At 35.4% G+C, this 13,864-nt stretch overlaps 1 protein-coding gene across 30 annotated transcripts in view; it reads right to left on the bottom strand.

The window, feature by feature from the left end:
* The window catches only part of NRXN1 (neurexin 1), a 1,199,463-nt gene that overhangs the window by 1,058,972 nt on the left and 126,627 nt on the right, over positions 1 to 13,864 (bottom strand). Inside the window, exon 4 of one of the 30 annotated variants that reach the window (XM_081593714.1) lies at positions 7,985 to 7,991. The exons of the other annotated variants lie outside the window; for them this stretch is intronic. Coding sequence (XP_081449840.1) covers positions 7,985 to 7,991 — 7 coding nt within the window. The remainder of the gene's footprint in view (positions 1 to 7,984; positions 7,992 to 13,864) is intronic. 30 annotated transcript variants of the gene reach the window in all.

The following is a 13,864-nucleotide window of genomic DNA, read 5'->3' as shown; positions in this document are numbered from 1 at the left end:
ATCACAATAGGTTGGATGATCAGGCAAGAGTATACCTTTTACCAGTTTTGACTAGAAAGTCACTGGACATGTTTAGTTTAGATTTGAAATATCACACAACTTCCAAATTTTACTTGACTTGCCTTAGGTCTAGAAATCTTGTTAAACCTGAAGAAAAAGTTCTCCTGTTAAGTTGGTTAATTTTGGTCTTATCCAGTCAAATGTTTCAGTGGCATTATGTCAGTCTTTCCATTTCTCATTATAAGATCCTTTCACATTAAACTTAATTTCATTTCGTTTCCTATGCTATGTATGAAATCATTTCCTCTTGGAACTAGCCCTTATAGAGACTTAGAGCCCTTTCTTACTACTTTCAAGGTAACTCACAAAGATTTTAATTACAATTTCATTTTTAAATACAGGTAATTATAGCTTCGCTCTGGAACAGTTTTCAGATGATGCATGAGAGAAGAGGGGGAGCATCTCACCTCTAATTTTATAAAGGGCAAACTTTTCAAAAGCTTCTTTAGGTAATCCTATACTATATTTGGCTTCTAAGAATTACAACACATTTTAATGAAATGGCAAATAAAACAGATGCATTTGTTCCAACAGTGTAAGGAAATAAATGGTAAAGGACATTGTGTTCTTCCTTTGATTCATTTTGTTATAATGTACTATGGAATTATCAATGAATCATTTAAAAACTGAAATTCTCACCTACTTAAATGTTTAATTTACATATAAGATAATTGCTTAATACAAAGAACATATTTATAAGTTATTCCCTAGAAACTAATGCTTTGAAAGTATATTTAAATATATTTAATCAAATATTAAGTACATTTTATATTGATATAGGATATTAACAGTAAAACATAGTTTAAAGAGTAAACTGTTTAGTTTTCTTAAACCAAGATAAAAAACACACAAATCTTTAGGAAAGCTTTCTGTTCAGCATACTAAATGTCTAAGGAGTCATACTGGATTTCAAATAGAGTACCGACTTTGGAAAGCAAATTTGGGATTCTTGTAGACAAACTGAAAATTATTTCTTAATATAGATGACTGAAAGAAACACCTATTAAACACTGAGTTAACACATTTGAATGAAGACACAGCCTGAAAACAAATGATGATGTATTTTCTGTGGAGCATTTGCCAAAGGACTATTCCACAGAGACATAAATAATTAAAGTTAAACTGCAGTCACCAAAATAAATGAACCATATTCTGAAGCAGTGAGTTGACTTTTAATTCTGATTTTTCACATAATTCTAAGCCCATAAAATCCAAGCAAATCTCCACATCAATAATCTGAATTAGTAGGATTCCATTGTAATTTCAGAAATGTTCATCCCTGAAATCTCTGATGCAGCACAATTGAAAATTCTTCTGAGAGAAAACTGATTGCAGCAACAACATTCATGCTTTAAGGCTGAAAAGCAAAGTGAGGTGGGATGGGTCTTAAAATGTGTGTCTTTGTACTGCATTGTGTTTATTTAAATCCCAAGCCTCCCTTCTGCCTCATTTCAAGACCTTGTTGTTTACTTATTTCCCTGCCAGTATTAGATATGGGTCCTGCTTCCCCTGAGTTTATATTCCTGCACAAGGCTAGCCCTGTTTAAAAAAAGAGGAAGAAGAAGAAAATAAAAAAACAAAAACAAACAAACAAAACTTTAAAAAAGAAAAAAGGTATAAATTACACCAAAGTCCTATTTGAAGAGCTGCTGAACTTCATTGTCATGTTTTGCAGGATATATTTAAAAGAAAAATCTGTGGAAAGGCTGAGGAAAAAAGGTTACAGGAAACCAAACAAATCACTTCTATGTTCTTGTTTACAGCGTCTTTGCTTGACATGACCCCGTGTAGGTGATGTCATGGAAGCTTTGATATCTGGCAGAATTAAGTCAAATATATGAACTTCAGTTTAAGAAGCATAAATGTCAGCTTTCTAAAGCCTTCCACATCAAAGCAATCACTAACGGTTTTTAAATACACACTATAGCAGTATATTATGTGTCATGGGAGATATAGAAGATGTACTATGGTATTAGGCACACAGAAGGTATTTTTAAAATATATAATGACTGAAAGGATGAGACAAGAAAGCTACCAGTAGGGAATTTTTTCTTGCAAATAAAGTGCTAATCATAACTTAGTCAGAGAATTAGGCAATCTAATGTAACATGGATGTTATAAAGGAAAGACTAGGCAACATAAATGAAAAAAATAACATGTCTCCATGGTCAATGACAAGGAACTCAATCTTTGTGAGCTTCTGTTTCCCCTTGAGTGACAGGGTTCAGCCTAGGGGACTGAACAATAACAAGTTGGCTTTGTAAATGCATGATGGATCCCACCTCTCTAAATCCCCAATCCTTACCATACCTTATTTCAAGTCGTCACACTCCAACACTCCAATGAAGAAAACATATCTAGGAACTCATCCTTTAAGGACAGTAGTTGTAAAAGCCTACTTCTATACTTGGAATCAGCTTCCAATGAGGGTTTCAGATGTAAAAGAGTTTACAATAAATCATATTTGTCAGTATAAATTAATCAAACCTCAGGCTTAGGGAAAGGCATATTTAGAAAAGAGATGGAATTTCAGGTGGGAAGGAGGGTATAAGTAAGAGAACAGAATTGGAAATGCGCATAGATTACTCAGGACAGAGTAAAGAAATCCATTTGCTAGGAGTAAGGATTACATATGAAATTATTGGATAAAAATGGCTCTTACAAATTAGTGTGTACATATAATGTATATAATTACTACAAATTACTATATATAATGGAGGGGAGTCTAGAAATCATACAATAGGCAGTAGGGAACAACTGTACATTTCTGAGCAAGGGCATCCATGAAACCATATCAGCTAAATAAGGGGGACATAAGAAGAGAAACCAGCCATAGCAGTGGGGAGGAATAAAATAGTGTAAGAATGATGTGATAAGGGATTAGGAGAGACCTCTGTAGGTAGAAAGAAACATTTATTTCTATGAAACAAAAGGACTGAACATATTTTGAATCATCTCCTTCAGGTGTCTTCTCAAATGTCACACAATTGAGAGTCTTCTCTGACAAACACAAAAATTACACTTGTTTCATATCTGTGCACTCTTGGGTCCCACTCATCTTTTATTTTTCTCCATAAAATGTGATATTATCTGACACACTATATATTTTCTTGTTTACATCATTAACTTTTTTTTCTTACCATTAATATATAAGTACTCTGACCTTGTTCTGCTTATTTTCCAGTTCTCCTGAGCCCACAGGAGGGGGTTTCATAAATTTTGAGTTGAGTGTCTTAAATGAATTAAAATCCAATAAAGGAAACGAAGATGAAGGAGCTGATTATGTTTTCCATGTTCCTTACCTGGGGTTCTAGTAGAAAATTAACATGAAAGAAACTATATCACTAAGTAACTTCAAATAAATGTTATGTTCTTAAAAAGAAAGTTCAACAACCGTTCAGTGGAACAATATGAAGAAAATGCAATTTGAACAACTAGGTAATCCAAAAGATTAAACAACAAAAGAAATTTCTAACAGTCTCCATATCCTCTAGTAAATGTGAATTATGATAATACCATTGCTAATTTATATTCATCAAACTGTCTTCTTTTAGGCTTTCAAAGTGTTCACAGACGGGTTTTTATCTGTCACTGCAAGATGCATAACAAATAGAAGACACTAAGGGATTAAAAAAGCCCCCATATGCTGTCACTCCCAGAAAAATGAATAGAGCACTGCCTACTTCAGGGCAAATCCAGAATTCAGTTGGAAAATGATGTAGTTTTCCAAAGGCAAGTTAGAGCCATTAGATTCAGGAAATGAGTATACAAATATACACCCCACCCCCACCCCGAGGAAGAGCATAAACTCAAATGACCATTGAGATGGATGACTATATTAGATTATGACAAATCTTAAACATCATTAATTCCTACATGAGTATCTAGAAATCTTTCTAGATTTCTTTCATCTTTCTTCAATCAGATGGGCAAGATAAACAGTTTATTCATGGCAATATTCATTATACAAAAACATTTTAATCATTTTGCTTACAAGAACCACTGAAGTAAAAATAGACACAGGTAAGGATGCTGAATCATATTCTGAGTTCAGAATGGAAGAATAAAAACAAGGTTTCTCAGGAACAAAAGGGGGTGGGACATTAATGTTCAAGTACTAAATCCACACACATACTACAAAAGAAAGATTTTCATGACTCTAAAACAGAATTCATTGTAGCTCACCTTGGAAAATAGTGTCAGTAAAACAATTTGATATAAGTTAATTTTGTTTTCTAATAAGTTTGTGAGGAAGCACTGGATTTACTGAGAAATAGTACATCTTCTGCTCTCCTTCAGGAGTGCCTGCCTTGTATTAACTCCATCCTCAAAAATCCATGAATGGTGTAGCTTGGTCTTAGGCTGGAAACTTAGGATCACTATCCACTTCTGACTTTGCCATCATCGTGTAACTTGGGAAAGTTACTCAGTTACATTTTCTCATCTGCCAAGGAAGTCAAATTTCAATGTCCCTTTAACTGAGAGAGTTATTATGAGATAATATATGAGAAAATTCTTACAGAGACAGTAATACCAGACCACTTTACCTGCCTCCTGAGAAATCTGTATGCAGGTCAAGAGAAAACAGTTAGAGCCAGACATGGAACAATGGACTGGTTCCAACTGGGAAAGGAGTAAATCAAGGCTGTATATTGTCACCTTGCTTATTTAACTTATATGTAGAGTACACCATGTGAAATGCTGGGCTGGATGAAGCACAAGCTAGAATCAAGATTGCCGGAAGAAATATCAATAATCTCAGATACGCAGATGACACCACCCATATGGGAGAAAGTGAAGAGGAACTAAAGAGCCTCTTGATGAATGTGAAAGAGTAGAGTGAAAAAGTTGGCTTAAACCTCAACATTCAAAAAACAAAGATCATGGCATCTGGTCTCATCATTTCATGGCAAATAGATAGGGAAACAATGGAAACAGTGACAGACTAATTTTTTTTTTTTTGGCTCCAAAATCACTGCAGATGGTGACTGCAGCCATGAAATTAAAAGATGCTTGCTCCTTGGAAGGAAAGCTATGACAAACCTAGACAGCATATTAAAAAGCAAAGACATTACTTTGACGAAAAAGGTCTGTCTAGTTAAAGCTATGGTTTTCCAGCAGTCATGTAGGGAGGTGAGAGTTGGACCATAGAGAAGGCTGAGCACCAAAGAATTGATGCTTTTGAACTAGGGTGTTGGAGAAGACTCTTGAGAGTCCCTTGGACTGCAAGGAGATCAAACCAGTCCATCCTAAAGGAAATCAGTCCTGACTATTCATTGGAAGGACTGATGCTGAAACTGAAGCTCTAATACTTTGGCCACCTGATGTGAAGAACTGACTCCTTGGAAAAGACCCTGATGCTGGGAAAGACTGAAGCAAGGAGGAGAAGGGGATGACAGAGGATGAGATGGTTGGATGGCATCACTGACTTGATGGACATGAGTTTGAGCAAGCTCAGGTTTGGTGATGGACAGGGAAGCCTGGCGTGCTGCAGTCCACAGGGTCGCAGAGAGTTTGACACGACTGAGTGATTGAACTGAACTGAACTGAAAATATGAGAAAGTAGTTTAAAGCTGAAAATTAATATACTGATTTAATGTATTAATCTATTACTTCAACTCAACCAAATCTACCAGCATTATTTGAAGAGCATGAGGAAGTGAAGGACAGTACTTGCAAAAGTGCCTTTCATTCCATACACTAAGATATTAAGTATATATTTCCACCCAGTATGAATATATTATTTTACAGGACTAATATAAATAGGAAAAATAAAGCATTTTTATTTAGATAGGGCTGTAAGTTTGTTTTCTTTTTTAATAAATAAACTAAAACAAATATGATACTGAAATGACTTTGGGGACTCTTCTTTCTCTTTCTTTGCTCTCATAGGATTCACCACCCAGATGATTTCAACTTAAACTTTAACTATCTCTGACTTTAACACTGTTGACCAAAGTAACAGCTATCTAATCTAACCACAGAGAAGTTGCATTTCACGCAAAGATGGACACAATAAAGGACAGAAAAGGTATGGACTTAACAGAATCAGAAGATATTAAGAAGAAGTAGCAAGAATCCATAGAACTATACAAAAAAAGATCTTAATGACCCAGATAACCACGATGGTGTGATCACTCACCTAGAGCCAGACATCCTGGAGTGTGAGGTCAAGTGGGCCTTAGGAAGCATTGCTAGGAACAAAGCTAGTGGAGTTGATGGAATTCCAGCTGAGTTATTTCAAATCCTAAAAGATGATGCTGTGAAAGTACTGCATTCAATATGCCAGAAAATTTGGAAAACTCAGCAGTGGCTACAGGACTGGAAAAGGTCAGTTTTCATTCCAAACTCAGTTCAGTGAACAACAAGTCATTTTATGAAATCCAGCTAATGAGGAATATAGGTCCTCGTAAATAATTTCCATCTCAAAGGTTTTAACTGTTGAAACTCACATGCAAAACACGTTTTTACTTATTACTGAGCTATATATCTCTCCAGGACAGATATCTTGCTTCATATCATGCTTTATTTAGTTTTATATTTCTAGCATCTTGCATAGAACACTGAGTAGACATTTATTTTTAATGATTAAAAATGGAATTGAATACAATTATGTTTCATGCTTTCAAGTAGGCTCATAATATTAACTGTTCAGTAGAGAATGGGAAGGCTGACCTATGAGTATGTGAAAATAAACAGACATTTCAACTGAATGAATGTTCAGTATGAGGCAACAGAACGATAACAGTGACCAAAAAAAAAAAAAAATTAACCAAAAACACACACATACACATCTTTGATTGTAGGTGTCACTATTTCCAGAAACAAAAGCATGCTTCCATTTTACCATCCCTGCTCATTCATCTCAGGAACTGTGGTTAATTTTAGAATTGACTTTAAGAAATATTCCGACTGTTAGAGTGTATCCAGACCAGAAGGACGAGATAGCCAGGAAGGAATTGGGAAGGATTTCAACACTGTGAAAAATGGAGTTAGAAACTGAAGATATAAAATTTAGAAAAGAAAAACTGGGGTCTAGGTATGAGGGTGAGGGATATATTTATAGAAATTATTATTCTTTTAACGTGAAGGAGGAATTAGAATGTGTTTGTCCAGATCAGCTGAAAACACAGAGCACAACACACTGGAGAAACTCAATAAATATCTTAGGAAGCAACAATAGCAACATGCAGGTGGCTAATTGGCAATAATTTCAGTAGGCAGATTTTGATTCAAAAAAAAGAAAAAACTCTAATAATTAAAACTCTCCTTAACAAGACTGTTAGTTTGTGAGGTAGCAAGCATACCCTCCTTTTGAAAATGCACACAGAGTTTGAATCATCACCCATCACAGAAATAGCAGAGGAGTTTGCTGAATAGGCATTTGGACTAGGAAACTTCCAATGTTCTAGTTAAATTTATGATTCTATTATTTAAGTCATTTTCCATTTTGAAGCAATTACTGTGATTCTCATTTTTGTAAATTTCACAGTTACCTTGGTTTAAGGCAGATTACCACATATTTCCTGACTCCTAGTAAATTATTATTAATTTAAATGTTACCTCTAGGTCCAAAGTGTCGAGAGACTTAGCAAGTCACCTGAATAATATCCCCCTTCCTCCACTAAGCTTCATTTACTCTCTAATAATTATCACTCTCATAACTTTCACATAATTTTTACCTCTCCAAAACACAGTCAGGAAGGGAATTCAAGGACAGGAAGAAATTATGAATTTTTTTTCATTGTATAATCTTTTTTAATGAAGAAAAGCAATTAAGCAAAGCAAGTCAAAAGCAAGCTGAGCTTTTTCTTACTGAGCCATCTAGAACAAAAGGCTTATCTGATTTATGCTAAAACTAGCTCATTTTAAACAGAATCTTAATACCCTAATCAAAGAAATTTAAAAAAAAAAAAAGGAAAACATTTTGCCTTTGTTATTCAGAGGCAAAAAACGATGACAATTATTTCCTGCTTAGCATTCTTAGGCTCACTTCACATATGGTATTTTTTTGAATGAACAGTAATACAAATCACTACAAAACAAAATGTAAGGGGTGTACCACACATACACACATTACTTTTGCTGACAAAGGTCCATCTAGTCAAAAATATGGTTTTTCCAGTAGTCATGTAAGAATGTGAAAGTTGGACTATAAAGAAAACTGAGCACCAAAAATTGATGCTTTTGAACTGTGGTGTTGGAGAAGACTCTTGAGAGTCCCTTGGGCTGCAAGGAGATCAAACCAGTCAATCCTAAAGGAAATCAGTCCTGAATATTCATTGGAAGGACTGATGCTGAAGCTGAAACTCCAATACTTTGGCCACCTGATGCAAAGTACTGACTCCTTGGAAAAGACGTGGATACTGGGAAACACTGAAGGCAGAAGGAGAGGGGACAACAAAGAATAATTTGGTTGGATGGCATCACTGACTCAATGGACATGCGTTTGGGCAAGCTCCGGGAGTTGATGATGGACAGGGAATTTGGCATGCCAAAGTCGATGGGGTCGCAAAGAGTCGGACATGACTGAGTGACTGAACTGACTCACACACTCACACACACTCACACACACACACACACACAAATTCCAATTTCTTCTATCTCTCTTCTCTTCCTTCCTTGCTCAACATCTGAACTGTATTTAAACCTGTACTTTAAAATACATAAAAAAAGGGCAAATGTGTTTGACCTTTTTTAAAAAAAATCTTTCCTTCATGTAGTTTTTGATTTTAAAAGTTACCTTTTGCTGTCTTTGAAAATTAACTTCATTTAAATCATCTATCTGTAATATCCATTCAATACTCTACTACATGTCCATGACTGAGTGTTCACCCTGCTCTAGAAATACATATTTTATTTATAATTATACGTGTGATTATCATAACTCAGGTGAATTTTATTATTTTCATTTTACAGATGAGGAAAATGAAGTTAGAAGTCAAATAAATTTCCCAAGTCACAGAGTAAGAGATAGCAAGTCTAGGGTCTAAATGTAGGTCTACTCAATTCCTCTCTCTAGGATTTTTGGTTATCTGCTTTGCAACAAGGTTTACTGAGTATCTACCATGTTACCAATCTCTATCCTCAATACAAAACTGAAAATAACAAAACATCTGCCTTCAAGGATTTCACATTCTAATTGCAATTATTGACAAATTAGTGAATACAAATCAGCAGAAAAATTTCATAATAGAGATAAATATGAGGTGCAACAATGGTCCTTAGGCCTGAATAAATCCACTTTGCCACGTTTGGGATAAGAGGGACAGTATATACAATGACTGAATGCATGCTGCTAGTGTAGCTAATATTTGGACAAGAAATAAGGTTCTTTCCTTGAGTAGATTCTGCTTCTTCCTTGACTCCAGGCAACTGCCAAGCCAGGGTGCCTAGATCCTACTAAGGTCCATCCAAGGACTGGACAATCCCATCTGATATGTTTCATTCACATTAAAAAGTACTTGTCTAGTGGGTCTATGGTCCCATTTCATCAGACCCCTTTTTTAAGAACAAATAAATTAGTTAAAAAACTATGCAGCACCTTCAAATACTGTATTTTATTTTTTAACTTTTAAACAAGACAGGCCTACCGAAAGAGCCATCTTTGGCAAGGAAAAAAATTGTGGCAGCCCCTCAAATCATGTGATATATGTAACCATGGATGTACAGAGCTTTCCTAACTTCTGAAGCTGTGTTCCCAGGCTGCTGTCATTACTCTTCCACACTTTCCTACCTATGGAAATAATATCTTGCTGTCACACATGATCATCACCCCTTGCATCCATTCCCCAGGAGCTTGGCTTTCTCACCTTCAGCATTCCTCTCTCAGTTTTGTTTGTGCTCACATCATGCCTTAATCACTTTCTTTTATAGATTTTTTTAATCTAATCATTTATTTCCCTTAATTCCTATGCCTGGGTCTGTCATTCCTTAAATGTCTCAGAACACTACCTCTTCTTTTTTAATAGACTCCGGAGACCAAATTTCCACCCTCTAAAGTATAACCTTTGTAGAAATGATATATCCCTGTTTTATTTAACAGCTCTTTCACCACAATCTCCAGTAAAAAGAGAAGAAAGTCATTATAATCAATTTTCCCATTGTCTAGAAATACGTTTGAGGCCTTTTCTTTTTTTAAACGTGAAGTCAGCACTTGTTGTTCGGCTTTTCCTTTGTCTGCATTACTTTATCATGGCCCATGATGGACAATGATCCTAAAATATATTACAAAGTATCCATGGGTGGGCATCATATCAAAAGTTTAAATGTTCCCATGCATTCAATTTGTGTCTTTTTTTTCTCTTTTTTAAAAGCAGGTATTTGAACTCTGCACAATGAAAGTTTTAATGACATGTACCACAAGGTTGGAAAGAGCCCAGTAACATCTTTACTTGTGTGAAAATCAATTGTTTAGTTTCAATGATAAAAAGTAGGCCTAACTGAATAACCGTATCTCCTCTGCTAGTCCTTTCATAATGGACCAAGGCCTAACTTCTCTTAAAGCAAGATAATAATATTTTTATTAGTAAGGAAAATCTTTCAGCACAGAAATAATATGAAGTGTGGGGGTGGGGGGGACAAAAGAAAACAACAACAAAAGAAAAACAACCTTCATCACTCACTATGACGCTCAAGATCAGCTCATAAAGGACAAAAGCCATTTAGCTGAGTTGGTAACATTGCACATAATGGCTCTGCTTTAGAAGCTTTCTGGGAACTTGAGAAGGGGCTTTTTTTAAGGTACAGGATCATAATCCACCATAGACCTATTGATTAAAATTATCTGTTAGGTTCCTTGAAAATGTATATATTTTAAAAATATGCTCCAGATGATTGGGGGCGGGGGCAGGTGGCAAGGATGGGAGGTGGGGGAGAGCTAGGCAGCCAACCTGAGAACCCCTGGGTCAGAACAATGGTAACGAGGTCAAGGTTTGTAATGGTGTTTCCAAGACTGCTCAGATGTTCTAACGGGAAAGTAGGCTACTTGACCAGTCTCAAGCATTCTTCTAACTAGGGAATGACAGATTTGAAGTAGTTGAAGAATAAAGGTGCAGTGGTGTGGCCTAACAGGTCACGACATTACACCTTACAGTAAGAGGGCAAATGAGCACCCAAAGTGGCTCACCTTCATTAGTCCAAGTTTTGGCTTTCATTTGAGCCAACTGGCTTCTCTCTTTCCATTGCACTGAATGACTCTTAATTTTACCCAGTCCTCTCACAAAGAATGTCACTGGACACAGCAAGTACAGATGGATCAGTGTAAATACAACCACACTGCCAGGGGAGGAATTTGAGTTGTATGCCCTGTGACTGCTGGTCAGATAATGTGTTCTTTTATTTAAACAAATAATCACTGGAAAGACAGTTATAACAAAGCATCGTGTAATTCTTTTAAGTCAGTATAGCATTAAAGATGTCTGCTCACTAAGCTTAGCAGGAATTTCTGGCGTATTTTGCCACCAGCCATCTGCAAAAAACTTATGGTTAGCTTGTGAATGAGGATTTCCTTGTGAACTAAATCACAATTGGCCAATTTTGGGATTTCCATCCCTCTGGCAGCATTTTAGCCCAATCTAAATTTGATTGTTTCCCTGAATGGAGTAATTTAATTTTCTCCAAATGTCTACTGACTTTATAATGCCAAGTCCAGAAGATGAAATGGAAAACTGGGTCAGTTGACCAGGTAATTCAGGCCAAAAAATAAATATTGCTTAGAAACTTCATATAACATGAGCCATTTTATTATCTCAATAGTCTAATTTTCTGGTCTGTATCTGGGTTATGTAAGAAAATAAAATTCTGTAAGGTGAAAGAAATTACTATCCTTATTTTATGTCTCTCTTAATAATATATCTGTACATTTTTTACACTAAGAATTATTGGAGATTACCTCAGCTGCTACAATTCTGAATGAGCTATCATACAGTCATAGGTACAGGCAAACAAGCCAGGAAGAAAAGTGAAAACTGCATTTAGTGGAGTACACATTTTATATAAGTGGATATAACTTGAATGTGTAAAGATGTGTTCTGAAAAGTGATAACTATTATTATCCTTGTATGTGTCCTTTATATGTCTTAATGTCAAACATCTCTAAATTATTCATCTGAAAAGCTATGGCTTTATACCATAAGCAACAGCCCCACATACAGAAAAACCTCTGGTGATTTAAGCAATAATGACTAAGACTGAAAGAAACCACTTTCTTTCTTTCTAGAGAGAACTCTCTCCACACCCTCTTTTTCTCTCCCCCCTACTTCACTCCAAACCTTATTTTTACCAAAAGGACACATAGTAAGGCACTCATTTTAAGGAACACGTGGCCTTTAGCACTGCAGTTTTGTTGTTGATTTTTATTTCAGAGATTTCCTACAATTGCAATTCTTCAACTCAAGGCTCCACAGTTTAGGACAGGTGGCTGCAGATCTAGAGCACTTGATAAAACATCTGGTTGAACATATATATGATCATTTATCCCCAGGTTGGGAAAAAGTCAAAGGCCTTTTGGGTGTATATAACTGTTTGAGGGCCTGAGAAAAATGAAGCTACTTCTTTCAATATTAGAAGCACTAGATAAGTCACATGAATGGAAAGTACAAGGGGACCCACTTCATTCTTTGAAACTTCTTCTGTCACAAACTGCCAAAAGGTAATTCCTGAAAGTCACAATGAATCATGCCAGTTAGAAGCTAAACTTCTAGGAGCCTCTTCCTCTTACCTATATACACAGAGAGATATATATAAAGATGAATTTTTAGCCCTTTCTTGAAACATTCATTTAATATTCCTTTAATAATCCCTGATTACTAGAGGAATTTTAAAGGAAAGACTTGACCATTAGTGGTTAATGGAGAGGTTTTCAAATCCCTTCCAAATTTTGTGATACCACCTACATACATTGGGCAGAAAACAAAGAAGATCCAATGGGTCAAGTCTGAGTCCTCCTCAAAAGGAGAAAAATCCTGGTTTTACTGATCTTATTTTTCCTTTATTAGAATATTTACCTTGAAGCAAAAAGGAAAAAATAAATTTGAAAGTAAATGTATTATGGGAAAGAAAAAAAAAAGCATCCAAAGTAAAATCTTAAGTAAATTCCATAAACTTGTTTATAATCAGTCAGCTAGTCATTAAACATGTATTATTGAATACCTACTCATGCCAGTCCCTGTTCTGGGGCTCAGGGAAGAGATCTCTGATCTCTTATATTCTCGTTGAAGTAAACCAGACGATAAACAGTCAACAAAATAAATGCTAAAATTTAAAAGTGTGTTAAAAGGTAATTGTTATGGGAGATAAACTGACTCGAGAGTTCAGCAAAGGGGCAAATCATAGTATTAAATTTGATTGTCAAAACAAGTCTCTTGAGACTCAGGTGCCATCTGAGCAAAATCTTAAAGGATGTGAGGGTATAGCCAATTATTTAAGTATCTCAAGGTAATTATGTTATTTTTCCCTCAAAGATACCTATCAAAGAAGAGAAGGCCCTAATTAGCTTGTCTTTGAAAATTTGGTCTTCAGGTGACTAAGTAGTTAGTATAAACTCAACTCATATATCACTCTATTAACTCATTAATGAAGCTAAACATCAATTCATAAAAAATTTTTCTCTAGGAGGTACTTCCAGTCCACAAAAAAATATTTCTTTCTGCCCCCTTCAGCTCATTAATTTGCATCTAAAGAACAGCATATAAAGAAACTAGAATTCCTAGTTTTGTTCAAAGGGAAGACAATCTATTTCAACTTCATCATTATATGTGAGAGAAATGTGAAAATGTAAAAGAGATATAGGGATATCTAAATA

Source organism: Giraffa tippelskirchi, chromosome 4 (assembly GCF_054371585.1).
Source record: "Giraffa tippelskirchi isolate mGirTip1 chromosome 4, T2T-mGirTip1v1.2.pri, whole genome shotgun sequence".
NCBI lineage: Eukaryota > Metazoa > Chordata > Mammalia > Artiodactyla > Giraffidae > Giraffa > Giraffa tippelskirchi.
Note: the sequence above shows the minus strand (reverse complement) of the source record. Positions and strands in the feature narration are given on the sequence as shown.